General features: G+C 43.4%; 1 protein-coding gene across 3 annotated transcripts in view; it reads left to right on the plus strand.

Moving 5' to 3' along the window:
- st6galnac3 (ST6 (alpha-N-acetyl-neuraminyl-2,3-beta-galactosyl-1,3)-N-acetylgalactosaminide alpha-2,6-sialyltransferase 3) overlaps positions 1-13,104 on the plus strand; it is a 35,749-nt gene that overhangs the window by 10,438 nt on the left and 12,207 nt on the right. For 2 of the 3 annotated variants that reach the window (XM_027156734.2, XM_027156735.2), the window contains 2 exons: positions 789-974; positions 6,484-6,896. In XM_027156734.2, the coding sequence (XP_027012535.1) occupies positions 789-974; positions 6,484-6,896 (599 nt within the window). The remainder of the gene's footprint in view (positions 1-788; positions 975-6,483; positions 6,897-13,104) is intronic. The other variant, XM_027156736.2, reaches the window with a different exon arrangement.

Below are 13,104 nucleotides of genomic sequence, written 5' to 3' on the forward strand. Positions count from 1 at the left end.
CTAGATAATAACTATAAACTTTGTAAAGTTTGTCACGACAAACTTTGATGTTGGCTTGGACAAAGCAAGTATTCGCATAGGACGGTGTTTTTTGGAGGCGAGTGGACTTAAGGATCAGTGTTACGTTTGGAGGCAAGTGGACAGAAAGCTTGGGTGCCAAAACATTTGGAGGCAAGTAGAGACGAGCATGTGACATCATCAGAATACTCTTGAGGAAGTTCTCCACATTGGGCTGAGTGTTTAGATTTGTCACATGTCCATGTTGTAAAATGTTTTTTGATTTTGCATATGTTGGGGGCGGGGCTGTGGCACAAACGAAAGGCCAGTCGGTACACCGATTTAAACCTTTGTTCAGAGTATCACCCTAAAGGAGCTGGCTGAGTTTGGTGTAGATATTTCGAAAGCTTGCCGAGTTATAAACCTCCAAAGTTTATAATCTGAGTCTATGGGGAAAAAAGGCCACTTTGAGACCCGGTACCAGAAGTACCGGTACTCGGATCACTTAGAAAAGTAATAGAAACAAACTTCAGACCAGGATCTACAACATATCCGAATTTAGTGCATGTGGCTCTAAAGCCCTAGGAGGAGTTACTCTTGATAAATTTCTGTCTAAGCTTAAATAAGAAAACAGAATGTTGGCTTCTACAAAGCGACATAATAATGTACATGTATTCTAATATGTGTTGTATCTGGTGCTGGACCTGAAGTGACTTAAAACTTTTTGCATTCAGCCCATTTTATTTATAGCCTCCGCTGTTACTTACACCTGATCTTATTCCCTGCTGCAGAAGAAGTGGGTGCTAGTGAGCAGCCTGGTGTTGGCCGTGTCTCTCTTCGTGGTGCTGGTGAATTACTTGGAGAAGCTGTACTTACAGCCGATTCTGCAAAAGGGCTTCAGTTCCACATGGATAACATCATGGCAAAGAAAAGTGGCACGACAACATCCGGGCTATGTCAGCGTGCCCAAAAGGGAGGTGAGAACCTTAGCATATATAACCTGTTATTATTATTTAATTCTATTTGTTATATTGTTAATTAATTAAAAGTTAAGACATGAAGATTGTAAACATGAGCTTAAATACCTCGAATAGGGATTTCCTGAGGTTTTTCCTGTCAGAAATGTTCTCACTAGCTTGAACGTGAACGTGAAGACTACCATAAATTTATCCATTCATTAAAGACACGCCCAATCGGAGCTGCTCTCAAAGACACGCAGACCAAAGGACGGACGTCTTACGAGGAATATCGTTTGTAGGCAGGTTTTATTGTCTAGTCTGGATGCACTCAAGAGAAGCTGCTGCCTGTTGTTTTGTCTCACTTGACAATAGATTAGTTTTTGCTGTGAAAACCCGCTCACTTGCCCAGACAGGATTACGAGCCCCTTCCACTGACACGACACCATTAATATTGTGTTTCGGTCATTTCTATGGCTAAGGGTTTTTTTTTCTCTGTCCGAGGTCTGCTTCTTATATTCATAACAACATGCCCGGTTGTGTTCCTCGTTCGGCCCTCTATCCATTAAATTATTCTCATAAAAACATTAACAAGAACGGCTCCTCGACCTCGAGAGCTGCCAAGGTCACTAGGGAGATTATCTGAGACACATTTGTGATTCATAGCAGCATCAGGGAACAACGGTAATGCCCTTTAACTGTGCTTCAGAGACTTAGCACTAGAGTTGGCAAGCTTCTAGTGACTAAACCCCAGGACTAAAGAGCAGTCTAAACCTTTTTTTTAAACCCTTTACATTCAACTTCCGCAACCTAGCAGTCTGACAATTTTTTTGGAGATTTTGAAAAGCCGGAGACGTTCAGATGATTTATCCTTGTCGGGGTATTTGCATCATTACCTAGTAGTCCTGTGTTTTAGTTAAACTCCACGAGTCTTTGTATCCTTTGGTCTTGTTTTTCTGTTTTGTCAAAGGAATTAAAACGAATCATTGTCTTTTCGATTTGTTGTTCTCTTTACGTGTCTCTCAGAATTGAAGCCTGGTCTCTTAAGGACCTAGGGTAATATTGCAGGAATAGCAGCGTTTAAATACGTCCTCCGAGTAGGCACAGGAACATTTGGGACGTGTCCCAAACCATATGCTACTATACTAAACATTATTTCGGTTTAGCATCGGTGTCGTTACTATTTAGGTACAGTGCTTATAAGGGGTGTGATTTGGCCTTGAATTCGTGCTCTCTCTCTCTCTCTCTCTCTCTCTCTCTCTCTCTCTCTCTCTCTCTCTCTCTCTCTCTCTTCCTTCCTCGAATTAAAAATAAAGGCGAGGTGAACTACAAATCCAAAGACCGTCCCATTCTCACCACCTCCCATCGCATTTCGATGTCATTATGTAGCGCATCCACCTGTCACAGTAAATTGTCTACGCTACACTGAACCCGGATCGAGAGACGAAGGTGTTGGCTCCAGAGTCTCACAGGTCCAAAAAACATTCATCACTCTTAAATGATTTCCAATCGAGCGATTCGGGCTTCCGTCAAAAACAGTAAGACTGGCTGTCAGACACCAGACGCGTCTCACGTGCTGCGATTCCCCGACAGCTCCGCTGCCTACTCCAAGCACATGCGGTGACAAATGAAAGAAATTTCAGTTCGTTTATGGAAAATAAGTAGTTCGATTACACACCAAGGTGATTATTTAACCACACATGGGTTCTAGGTCCTAATAACAGGTTCCTGTGATGTTATTTACTGAGGAGTTTTGTAGAGTTTTCACTAAATGATGATAATGGTGTTTGGAACATCAAATGGCTTTGAAGTCTCCACTGTGCCAGTGGCGTTTATGGAAATAAGAGCCTCAGAGGAACAGGTTTACAGGTCGAATGTAATCAGCGCACACTAAAGAGCGAACCTCATTTTGTTCGATTTCTGTCAACACTGGAAACGCACTGCACCGCTAGTCCCTCCATCCCATTATCGTGGCTTGTTTCTGAGGCTTCGAGACTGAATGGAAAGGTTTACTTTTTCTAACTTTAGCCAGAGATCATTTTCCTTATCGTGAGGTCATGTTTAAAGAGCTGGCTAATGTTTCATAAATTAGATAACGGTTCTTTAAACGTGTTTTCAGGAGGCTGAATACAAACGAGAAGTGCTTCTGGAAGGTAGTGTAAGTTCTACAGCCTGACTAGAATAACGCATAATAAACCAGTTCTTAACACCAAGCCTGTTCAGCATGAGGCCTCAGTCTCCAGGGTGGCTGTGTGTCTCGGCTCGTCTCGTCTCGTCTCTGGCTTCAACTGTGCTCTGGAGCGGTCAGGTGCTTCGGCTTGTGAGCTCATCTGGGGGATGGAGGAGTTTGGTGTGGCACTTTTGTAGAAGCATCTCCGCATCGATCTGAGCGGCTTTCATCAGTGCCGGAGACGAAGCCAGCAGGGCTCATTAGCGATTCCCTCCCAGCTTTTCCATTACCGAGTGGCTTCTGTGCTCATCTTTAGCGCCAGGGCACCGAGGGTTGATGACAGTGTTATGATGGAATTGGCTGATATTACTGTATATAATATCATGACTGCTGCAGAACACATTTCGGACTTTAAGAAGAACCATGGAATCTTTCTCGAGACCTGTGCACCTGTCAGCGGTTGTGCGAAGTGTCGCGTAATGCCGTTCTGCTCAGCACCGATGTAAACAGTGGTTGTTTGGTTGGATGTTGCTGTCGGCTAATTCCTGTCAGCTCATACATCAGACACTCGCTTCCTCTCTGCCCAACTGCTGCTCACTGGATACGTTTGTTGTTGTTGTTGTTGTTGTTGTTTACACAATTCAGTGTAAAACTCTAGAGCGTAATTTTACCGTAGGTCACGAACAGTAATCATCGTGCAGTGATGCTACATTTAAACGTACACAAGATTTCTTCCTCAGCCAATAATTTCCCTTACATGTTAGACTGAGGCTTAAAAGCACAGCAGGTTGCACTACTCACCCCGAAGCTCGTAAACACTTGAAATGCACATGTGACGCAAATCTCGGTTCTGGAGGGGTTATAAAACAGGAGCGAACTTATAAATAAAGGCAGTGAAGGAGGGTCAGCGTGCGCTTTTTTTTTTTTTAGCGTCTCTACGGATTAGCATTTGGCTCTGGTTTAACCAACGCTGACCTATGGATTAAGTCTTCAGGACTGAATGAAATCCGGTCCAAAACAATTAAGACAACTAAGACTAGACAAAAGTAATGGCACCCTTGGTTTGTCTGACACTGAAAAAACTTCCACAGTACAAACACCGACGAGGTATTTCACTAGAAACATATTTAAAGGTGGGGTCTCCGATATTTGAGAAATGCTTCTGAAAACTGCGTTGGGCCACCAAACAAAACAAAAATCCAGACAAACGTGTAGCCAATGAGCAGAAAGGGGCGGGTCTTGTCAATATGAGCGGAGAGAGTGTTCAGTGTGCAAGTGTGCATGTGCGCATATTCACAGGTTGGAGTTTCTCGAGTCAATAACTCCTGAGCTAAATGCTGTTACTACACAAAACGCGGTTGTAGCTGCCTCTCTACATTACTACGATAGAAAAGAGGTGTTATTTGTGTAGTAACAGCGTTTAGCTCAGGAGTTATTGACTCGGGAAACTCCAACCTGTGAATATGTGGCCAACTTCCTGCTCCTTCAATTCTCTCCAGCGTTGGAAAGCTGATCCTATATTAACACGTCCTACTTCTTGCCTTATCGTAAGCCTTTCTTCTCTTTCTTTGTTTCTATCCTCCATGTCGATGTAAAAAACACTTTCTGCTAATGTCACACATGCACACTGAACACTCTCTCTGCCCATATCGACAAGCCCCGCCCCTTTCTGCTCATTGGCTACATGTTTGTTTTGTTTTTTGTTTATTTTTTTGGCCCGACTCAGTTTTCTGAAGCATTTCTCAAAAATCGGAGACCCTGCCTTTAATGTGTCTCACACTGGAGTTTTCCGTTAACTTTGACAAAACTCTCAGGCTTGTTTAAAGCTCACACGACATTAACCAAGTATAAATTATATGACATCACAAGTGTGATGAGGTTCAGTGGAAATGTAGTGGCCGTTATAACGTTAGGTGGCCTAACGATATGAAATCCCAAGAGGTTCCATCTTCCAAGTGGACGTACAGTATACTTACATTTTGTTTATTAATGTATGAAAATCTCACTTTGAATGTTAAATCTACAGGAAGTTTTCAGTAACTGATGAATAGTTCTCGCTTATAAGTAAAATCCTTCGAGTGTCATCCTGCAGGCCGTCCAATCAAATTTGTTTTTGCATCTTAATATATTCCTGTATAATATACAACATCAGAGACCAATCCAACCAGTCTGCGAGATGTTTTAGTGTCAGGTCAGATGTGAGTGTATCGAAGTCTCAGGGATGATGTAGATGATTTAGATGATTCGGCTTTTGGCAGAGCCGGGCTGATCGATCATGCGCGGCGAGCTGTGAAGATTGGACTCGGGCTCAGGCTCGGGCTGGGAGACGTCGTGTGCACCAGGCACCAGAGAGCAGCATTTCTAGACTGACTGTCTGCCTCCACCAGGAGGCTGAGAAAATACAATAGGATCACGTGAGAGCTCTTGGAAAGCAACGTCGCTCTGGAGGACACTCAATCGCTCGGTTCGAAAACTAAATCTTTCATTTTTTTACTATCGTTCCGTCTAAAATAAGATCGGCGGTCGGATACGAAACACACAATTACATTAGAGATAACAATTTACGACGTGCTTTATACTTACGCTAAGTGTATTCTAGGATTAGCTGCAATCTGCAATCTGATTGTTATTAAAATCTTTTTTTAAATGTTCTCTTTGACTTGTTCAAATACTTTGGCACCAAAACTAAACACTCAGCGGCTCCATCACCCAGCAACGACAAGCCCTAATCTAAAGGGAGGGACCTGTCCAATAGCAATCAGCACTTGTACCCTACTTCAGCAGCCTAAATAGAGAGAGCGGAGTGACGGATATGGCGCTCTGACTCGGCTGATGGCTGGCGGAGGCTCAGTTGGCACAGTGTTTTTGTTGGCGCTCTGCTTTGCTCTCGCTGCTTCATCATCTGCTCGGACAAGTGCACTTTCACACGAAGGCTTTCTTACGCTAGGGTGAAGCTGTCGGTACATTTAATCACGATTCACTCAAAATACTGTTTTTGCTCCACACGCAGTGAGCACAGAAACACAGCATCATTACCTGTAGAACATTAACATTACACGCTTCAGGATCCCATAGTGTCGAAATTTCCTGTTACACATTTGTCTGTCTGTCTGTCTGTCTGTCTGTCTGTCTGTCTCTCTGTCTCTTACGCCCTCTCTCTGTCTGTCACACTATCTGTCTATTTTTCATGTTGTCTGTCCGTCTCTCATTCCTTCTGCCTGTCTCTCCCTGACTTGATCACTTGCTCTTTGCCTGTCTTACTTTCATGCCTGTCTCTTTCTCTTTCTTTGTCTTTTTACACATTCTCTCTCTCTCTCTCTGTCCCTCCATATCTCTGCCTTTCTCTCTCTCTGTCCGTAGCCGCTGAAGCTGAGCTGTGATGTGTGCAGCGTGGTGTCAAGCTCAGGGCAGGTTCTGGGTCGTGGTGCGGGCACCGAGATCGATGGAGCTGCGTGCGTTTGGCGGATGAACAACGCTCCGACGCTACAGTATGAGAAGGATGTGGGTAACCGCACAAACCTGCGCGTGGTCTCGCACACCAGCGTGCCTCTGCTGCTGCACAAACCACAGCACTTCTTTGGCCCGGCGTCTAACGGCACCGTGTACGTGGTGTGGGGGCCACGGCGCAACATGAGTCCGGACGGAAAAGGCCTCATCTACAACATGCTGAGACGCGCCGCAGACGACTTCCCCAAAGCTCGCATCTATGTCACCACTGACGAGCGCATGGACTACTGCGACAAGGTGTTCAAGAAGGAGACGGGCCGGGACAGGTGAGAGAGAGAGAGAGAGAGAGAGAGAGAGAGAGAGAGAGAGAGAGAGAGAGAATGTGTGTATAGACACAGCATGATTTCAAAAGCATCTGTACAGTTGAGTGCAAAAGTTTGTGCACCCATTTCACAAAAATATTTAAGTCATCATAAACATTATGCCTTTTGACTACATGGAGCACAGCTTCTTTAAATTCTGCATTTCAGAACAGCAGAGAAACATTGTGCTGAAAGAGTTCTGTAAGTCTCTCCATCATCTCATGAACTCTCGTTTCTATAGCAACAGCTCCTTCCCAGGGGACATGCAACATAATCTGATTTTGTTACTTAACAAAGACCTTAATGATTATGGAAAGAGTCTCCAGTCTCAGTCCACGTTTTACGGGACAGAGAATTACACCTTGTGGTTCCTCGGTAAATTCCGTTGTACCATATTAATGGCTAGAAAGAAATCAGTACAAAACAAATCCATAAACTAAGACAAATAAGACTAGGCAAAAGTAATGGCACGTGCAAATATATTACCAAAAATATTTGACTTAATAATTGAGCAGCATGTAGCACGCAGTAGAAAAAGCGTGTGTGTGTGTGTGTGTGTGTGTGTGTGTGTGTGTGTGTGAGCCTACATGGCCAGGAGCAGATGTGTGTGTGATATTGACAATAAATCAGTTGTAATAGAGCAGCCTGGTGCATTGGGGAACATTTGGTAGCAAAGCTTCGGCTTTGGATCACATTTTAGAAGCAAAGGAGACTTAAAGCCGTCATCTGTGACGGGAACGTACGGCGAGCAGACATCGGCTGAGAAAACGGTTTTGGTTTCACCTGAAATAATGGCTGAGCTGACTGGGATAGGAGTAAATCTCTTCAAGGTGGTTGTTTGTTTGGCAAGACAGGTTTCACTTTCGAACCAAACGCACGTAGCGGCAAAGATCAAGCAATCCAGACTCTTAAACGATACGCAGCTAATAGTACAAAGCTGTGCCAATGCAAGCTCACATCCGGATGGACCTTTATTATTTATTAGGGGGTACAGAATGTCTTTCCCTTCACTGAGGCTCTGACACGACGATGCACTTGTGCACGAACCTCCTGAGCTCCATGAAGACCTGTTGTGGAGGTTAAAGTTAAAGTTAAAGTACTCGAGTGTCCTGCACTGAACCCTGTCTCTGACTCAACCCCATCATTGGGGTGCAGAAATAATGCTGTGTCTGATCTCACTAATGATCTCGTAGCTGAATGAATACAAACCCCCAGAGCCACAATCCAACATCTAATGGAGATGGAAAGCTTCCCAAGACCATAAGAATGGAGATTATTATCACAGCAACTAGAATTACAGTAAATCAATCAATCTGGAACGTATGATTGTGATGGTCAGGGGTGCACATACTTTTGCCTATACAGCATAGATGTACTGTACAGTACAGGTGAATTATATGATCAAGGTTATATAGTATACATTATAAAGAGGCGTAAAGCCAAGACCAGATCCCTGAGGAATTCCTGTTAGATTGCTTTGCTTATTTTTTTTAATCCACTTCTGCTTTAGCTGATCAAAGTTTTGAGTGACTTGTCAAAACTAAGATAGACTATCGAGCATACGGCAGAATATCCATTTCCGTCTGGCAAGCTGTATGTGATCCATCAGTGTTGAACTGCGGGGGCAGAGTGTAAGAGACAGCCCATTAGTCTTGGTGTCAGACGTCCATATTCTCATTGGGAGTGGTGGTGTTATGGATATGTGCGATGACGGAACTAACAAAGCGGCTGATGGACAGATTTCCTCCAGCTCGGCTGCCAGGTTCGGTATGCCATTTTGTTCTGAAACGCGATTCAATTTTATGGCAAAACAAGCACCTCATCTATAGGAGCGGTGAACTAACACTCAGGAAGAAAGCAGTAGCAGAAGCAGACACTTGTTGTGGTTTTGACTCGGTTCAGATGCCTCCAGCGAGTCAGTGTTGGTTACGTACTGAATCCAAGAGAACGGACGTATTCAAAATAAATGATGCCACATTCATTCATTCATTCATTCTCTACCGCTTATCTGAACTACCTCGGGTCACGGGGAGCCTGTGCCTATCTCAGTTGTCATCGGGCATCAAGGCAGGATACACCCTGTACGGAGTGCCAACCCATCGCAGGGCACACACACTCTCATTCACTCACACACTACAGACAATTTTCCAGAGATGCCAATCAACCTACCATGCATGTCTTTGGAGCGGGGGAGGAAACCCCCGAGGCACGGGGAGAACATGCAAACTCCACACACACAAGGCAGAGGTGGGAATCGAACCCCCAACCCTGGAGGTGTGAGGCGAACGTGCTAACCACTAAGTTATTGTGGGTTATCAAATTCTCTTGGATTCCTTTAGGACCTTTATGTAATCAGATTCAACTGATCTCGAGCCGAGCTTCATATCCTAAAGCTAGCTGCATGGTTTTAAATAAAAAAGGCATCCTTAGTTTGTGGGTAAATTAAAAAAAATCACAACTCTGAACCAGTCTATATTTTAAAAGGACGTTTCTCATATCACACAGTTTCTTGTAGAAATGCACAGGTTGCTCATTTGTGTTCTGGAATTTTTAGCTTTCGCGCTCATGTAAGCAGGATGTGGAAGACGTCTGAGAAACAGCATAATCATACTACCATCTTCTCTCTCATACATTTTTTCCTTTTGCTTCGTTTTGCCTGCACAGCTGTTGCTCACCTTTCAAACCCTTTTGTAAGCCTGTGGTTCTTTTATATTCCGTTCCCCCGTCGTCAGATGCGTACCGCCGGTTTAATAAGTCACGAATCTCCTGTTGATTTGGCAAAAAAAAAAAAAACTGTAGAAATGATGCTCAATGTCACAGGCTGGGAAATGATTGGCATATCTGTTTAGTCATGTGACGTGTAATTTAGCTTCCTCTATGCAAGATGAATTGCTGAGATGCTGACCGTGTCTGACCTTAGACTGGACCCGATTCGACTAATCAGAAATTTTTTCAAAGATTTTAACTGACTGACCTCGCTAAATGTCAATATGCTGTTGCTAGCTGCCGCCTCGTTAACACGTGATTTGCGCTCGCTTCGTTCTACATGGTTATGCGAAATTCAGAGGAATGTTAATGAGTCCACTAACCCAACTTGGATTATGTGAATTCATCTGTTTTGGTTTCTCAGCTTCTTTCTTCCTTCCTTCCTTCCTTCCTTCTTTCCTTTCTCTCGCCTGTCTCTTGCTTGCTCTTACTCATATCTGGCACTATTTCAGTATTCCCAGTGTATACAGAGTGTCTCTGCTCTTGTCACCGAGAACAGATCCTTACACAGGAGGTTTTGTTAGCAGAAACGCAGCATATATAGTTGTTTGCTTTCTACTGCAAGCCTGTGAGTGTGTGTGTGTGTGGGCAGTACGGGTAACTGTGTGTAGATAACATTGGACAGCACTCTTAAATCACACTCACATTACCATGCAGCTACACGAGGACTTTTGACCCCCCGGACCCCACAATGCAGTAACTCACTACAGATATCGTAAGTGTTGCCCTAGAGCTCGTTTTCTGCTAAACGTTTTGGTTTTTTTCTTTTCTGTAAAGACTTTTTCAAGCTTAAAGGTGGGGTCTCCGATTTTTGAAAGCCAATGTTGACATATAAAATCACCAAAACAAACACGCCCCTAACCCAAATGGGTCCCACCCCTCTATCGATAGCTCCGCCCACACATACATACGTAACCCGGGTGACTAACGGAAAGAAACGTGTCTTTATCATAGCTGAAGGGAAGAACAACACGATTGCAGATAAACAAACAAGCAAAATTGACACACAAGCATAATCATGTAAAGGACAAAGGCATATATTAGTTCTGTGTAACAAAGCAAAACCAACGTTACTCACCTATCGAGAACGACAAAAGTGCCTCGGCGTCTTAAGTAAAGTCGGCCACATATTCACAGGTTGGAGTTTCCCGAGTCAATAACTCCTGAGCTAAATGCTGTTACTACACAAAACGTGGTTGTAGCTGCCTCTCTACATTACTACGATAGAAAAGAGGTGTTATTTGTGTAGTAACAGAGTTTAGCTCAGGAGTTATTGACTCGGGAAACTCCAACCTGTGAATATGTGGCCAACTTCCTGCTCCTTCAGTTCTCTCCAGCGCTGGAAAGCTGATCCTATATTAACACGTCCTACTTCTTGCCTTATCGTAAGCCTTTCTTCTCTTTCTTTCTTTGTTTTTATCCTCCATGTCGATGTTAAAACCGCTTTCTGCTAATGTCACACATGCACACTGAACACTCTCCGCCGCATATCGAGAAGCCCCGCCCCTTTTTACTCATTGGCTACACGTTTGTTTTGTTTTTGTCTATTATTCGGCCCGACTCAGTTTTCTGAAGCATTTCTCAAAAATCGGAGCCCCACCTTTAACTGTTGTCACGTTACAAATATGAATTAAAGGAGTTCATGTGGGAGCATCTTCTTATCTTCTTATCTTCAGCTCTGATCAGTAACACCATTCTAGACTGTACATAAGATGTAAAATCCTTTGTTACATAATCAGGAGCTGGCAACCTGGCAGCTTATCCAGTCTCAGATGATATAAAATGTGTAATGTTGTGCGTTTCAACGGAGCTACATATAAATCATGAGGAACCTTGTGAAGAAACCTGGTGAAGAAACCGGGTCAGAGTTAGTGTCCCTGTTGTGGTTGTGGTTAATGGTTTAAGATGAAGGGAGAAATGGTAGTTAAATTTAGAATGAGGATCAGAGTTAGATCAGGGATTAGAGTTAGGGTTATGTATTAAAAGTGAGTTGGATTTGATTTGGGTTTATGAGCCTGGTTGGAATTTGGGTGGGACTCGTGGTTGGTCTAGGAGCTTAAGGGTTGAGGTTGGTGTTGGGGGTTAGGGTTAGGGTTAGGGTTATGTTGTTCAGAGATTTGCTGTAGAATTTGGAATAAACATTTTGGTTATGGTTCATAATTAGGATTAAAGTGAAGATCGGATTCGGACCTCGAGGCTCCACCTGATCCGTTCCACAATAAACACCTCTGTGTTCTTCACGTGAAAAGGAGGATGATGGTTCCATATAGATAATTTGGTATCCACCCTAAATATAGCTCGGGATAGCTCTCAGTTATAGAGGCTAAATATTATACTTATTGAAAACACTCAATGCTCCTTCATTATTTAGTAGATTACTTGGATAATTTTGATTTAAAGCTATCCGGTCTAATCTAAATCGGAATTGTCTCTGATGCTCATACTGAGGATCCTTTTAACATTCAGTGCTGTTTGACTTTAAAGTATACATTGGTGGATGAGTAATGACTCATACTTTCACCCTGTCTGGTGTTGCCAAGAAGAGGCTGCTTTCATTCCTCGTTTCTAGTAAGTCTAATTCCTATCAAGATTTCTTCCTCATGTCATTTTTTCTTGCTACTCACACGTCTGGCCTGCTCACTGTGGATCTAGATCCATGTCACTTGTTATAAGTGCTCAATAAATAAAATGTCATAGAATTAAGTACCGTTATTTTTTAGGATTAGGATTGAAGTGGAAGTTAGGGTTGAACTAGCAAAATTTAGGTTCAAATGAGATTAAGGTTATGGTTAAAGATATATAGTCCAGGAATTTTCAAGGCTGGAAACTCCATGGGAATTAACAGGAATATATGGGAATTAACGGGAATATATGGGAATTACTGGGAATATATGTGTCATGACGCGGGGCAGGAATCGGACCCAGACGCAGGATAGCAAAACAAAACAGGGTTTAATAACAAAGGGAACATGAAACATAACACAGACTGAAGACAAGACAGGACAACAGTAGATTCCGCGCTGCCATCAGCAACGCGGCACACTTAAATACAAATCACTAATGACACAATAAGGAGCAGGTGTGGTGACAGGAAGGAGCAGACGAAGGTGGGGCAGACACGTGACGAGAAACATAAACAAAACTGCACGTGGCCAAAGTCCAAAACAAACAAAAAAATTCCCACAATCAGCCGGTCCAAGCTGGTATCCTGCTGGGTCCTGGTGCGGCGGAATCTTCTGTCATGACATGGGGCAGGAATCGGACCCAGACGCAGGATAGCAAAACAAAACAGGGTTAAATAACAAAGGGAACACAAAACATAACACAGACTGAAGACAAGACAGGACAACAGTAGATTCCACGCTGCCATCGGCAACGTGGCACACTTAAATACAAATCACTAATG

This window comes from Tachysurus fulvidraco, chromosome 1 (genome assembly GCF_022655615.1).
Source record: "Tachysurus fulvidraco isolate hzauxx_2018 chromosome 1, HZAU_PFXX_2.0, whole genome shotgun sequence".
NCBI classification, from domain to species: Eukaryota; Metazoa; Chordata; class Actinopteri; order Siluriformes; family Bagridae; genus Tachysurus; species Tachysurus fulvidraco.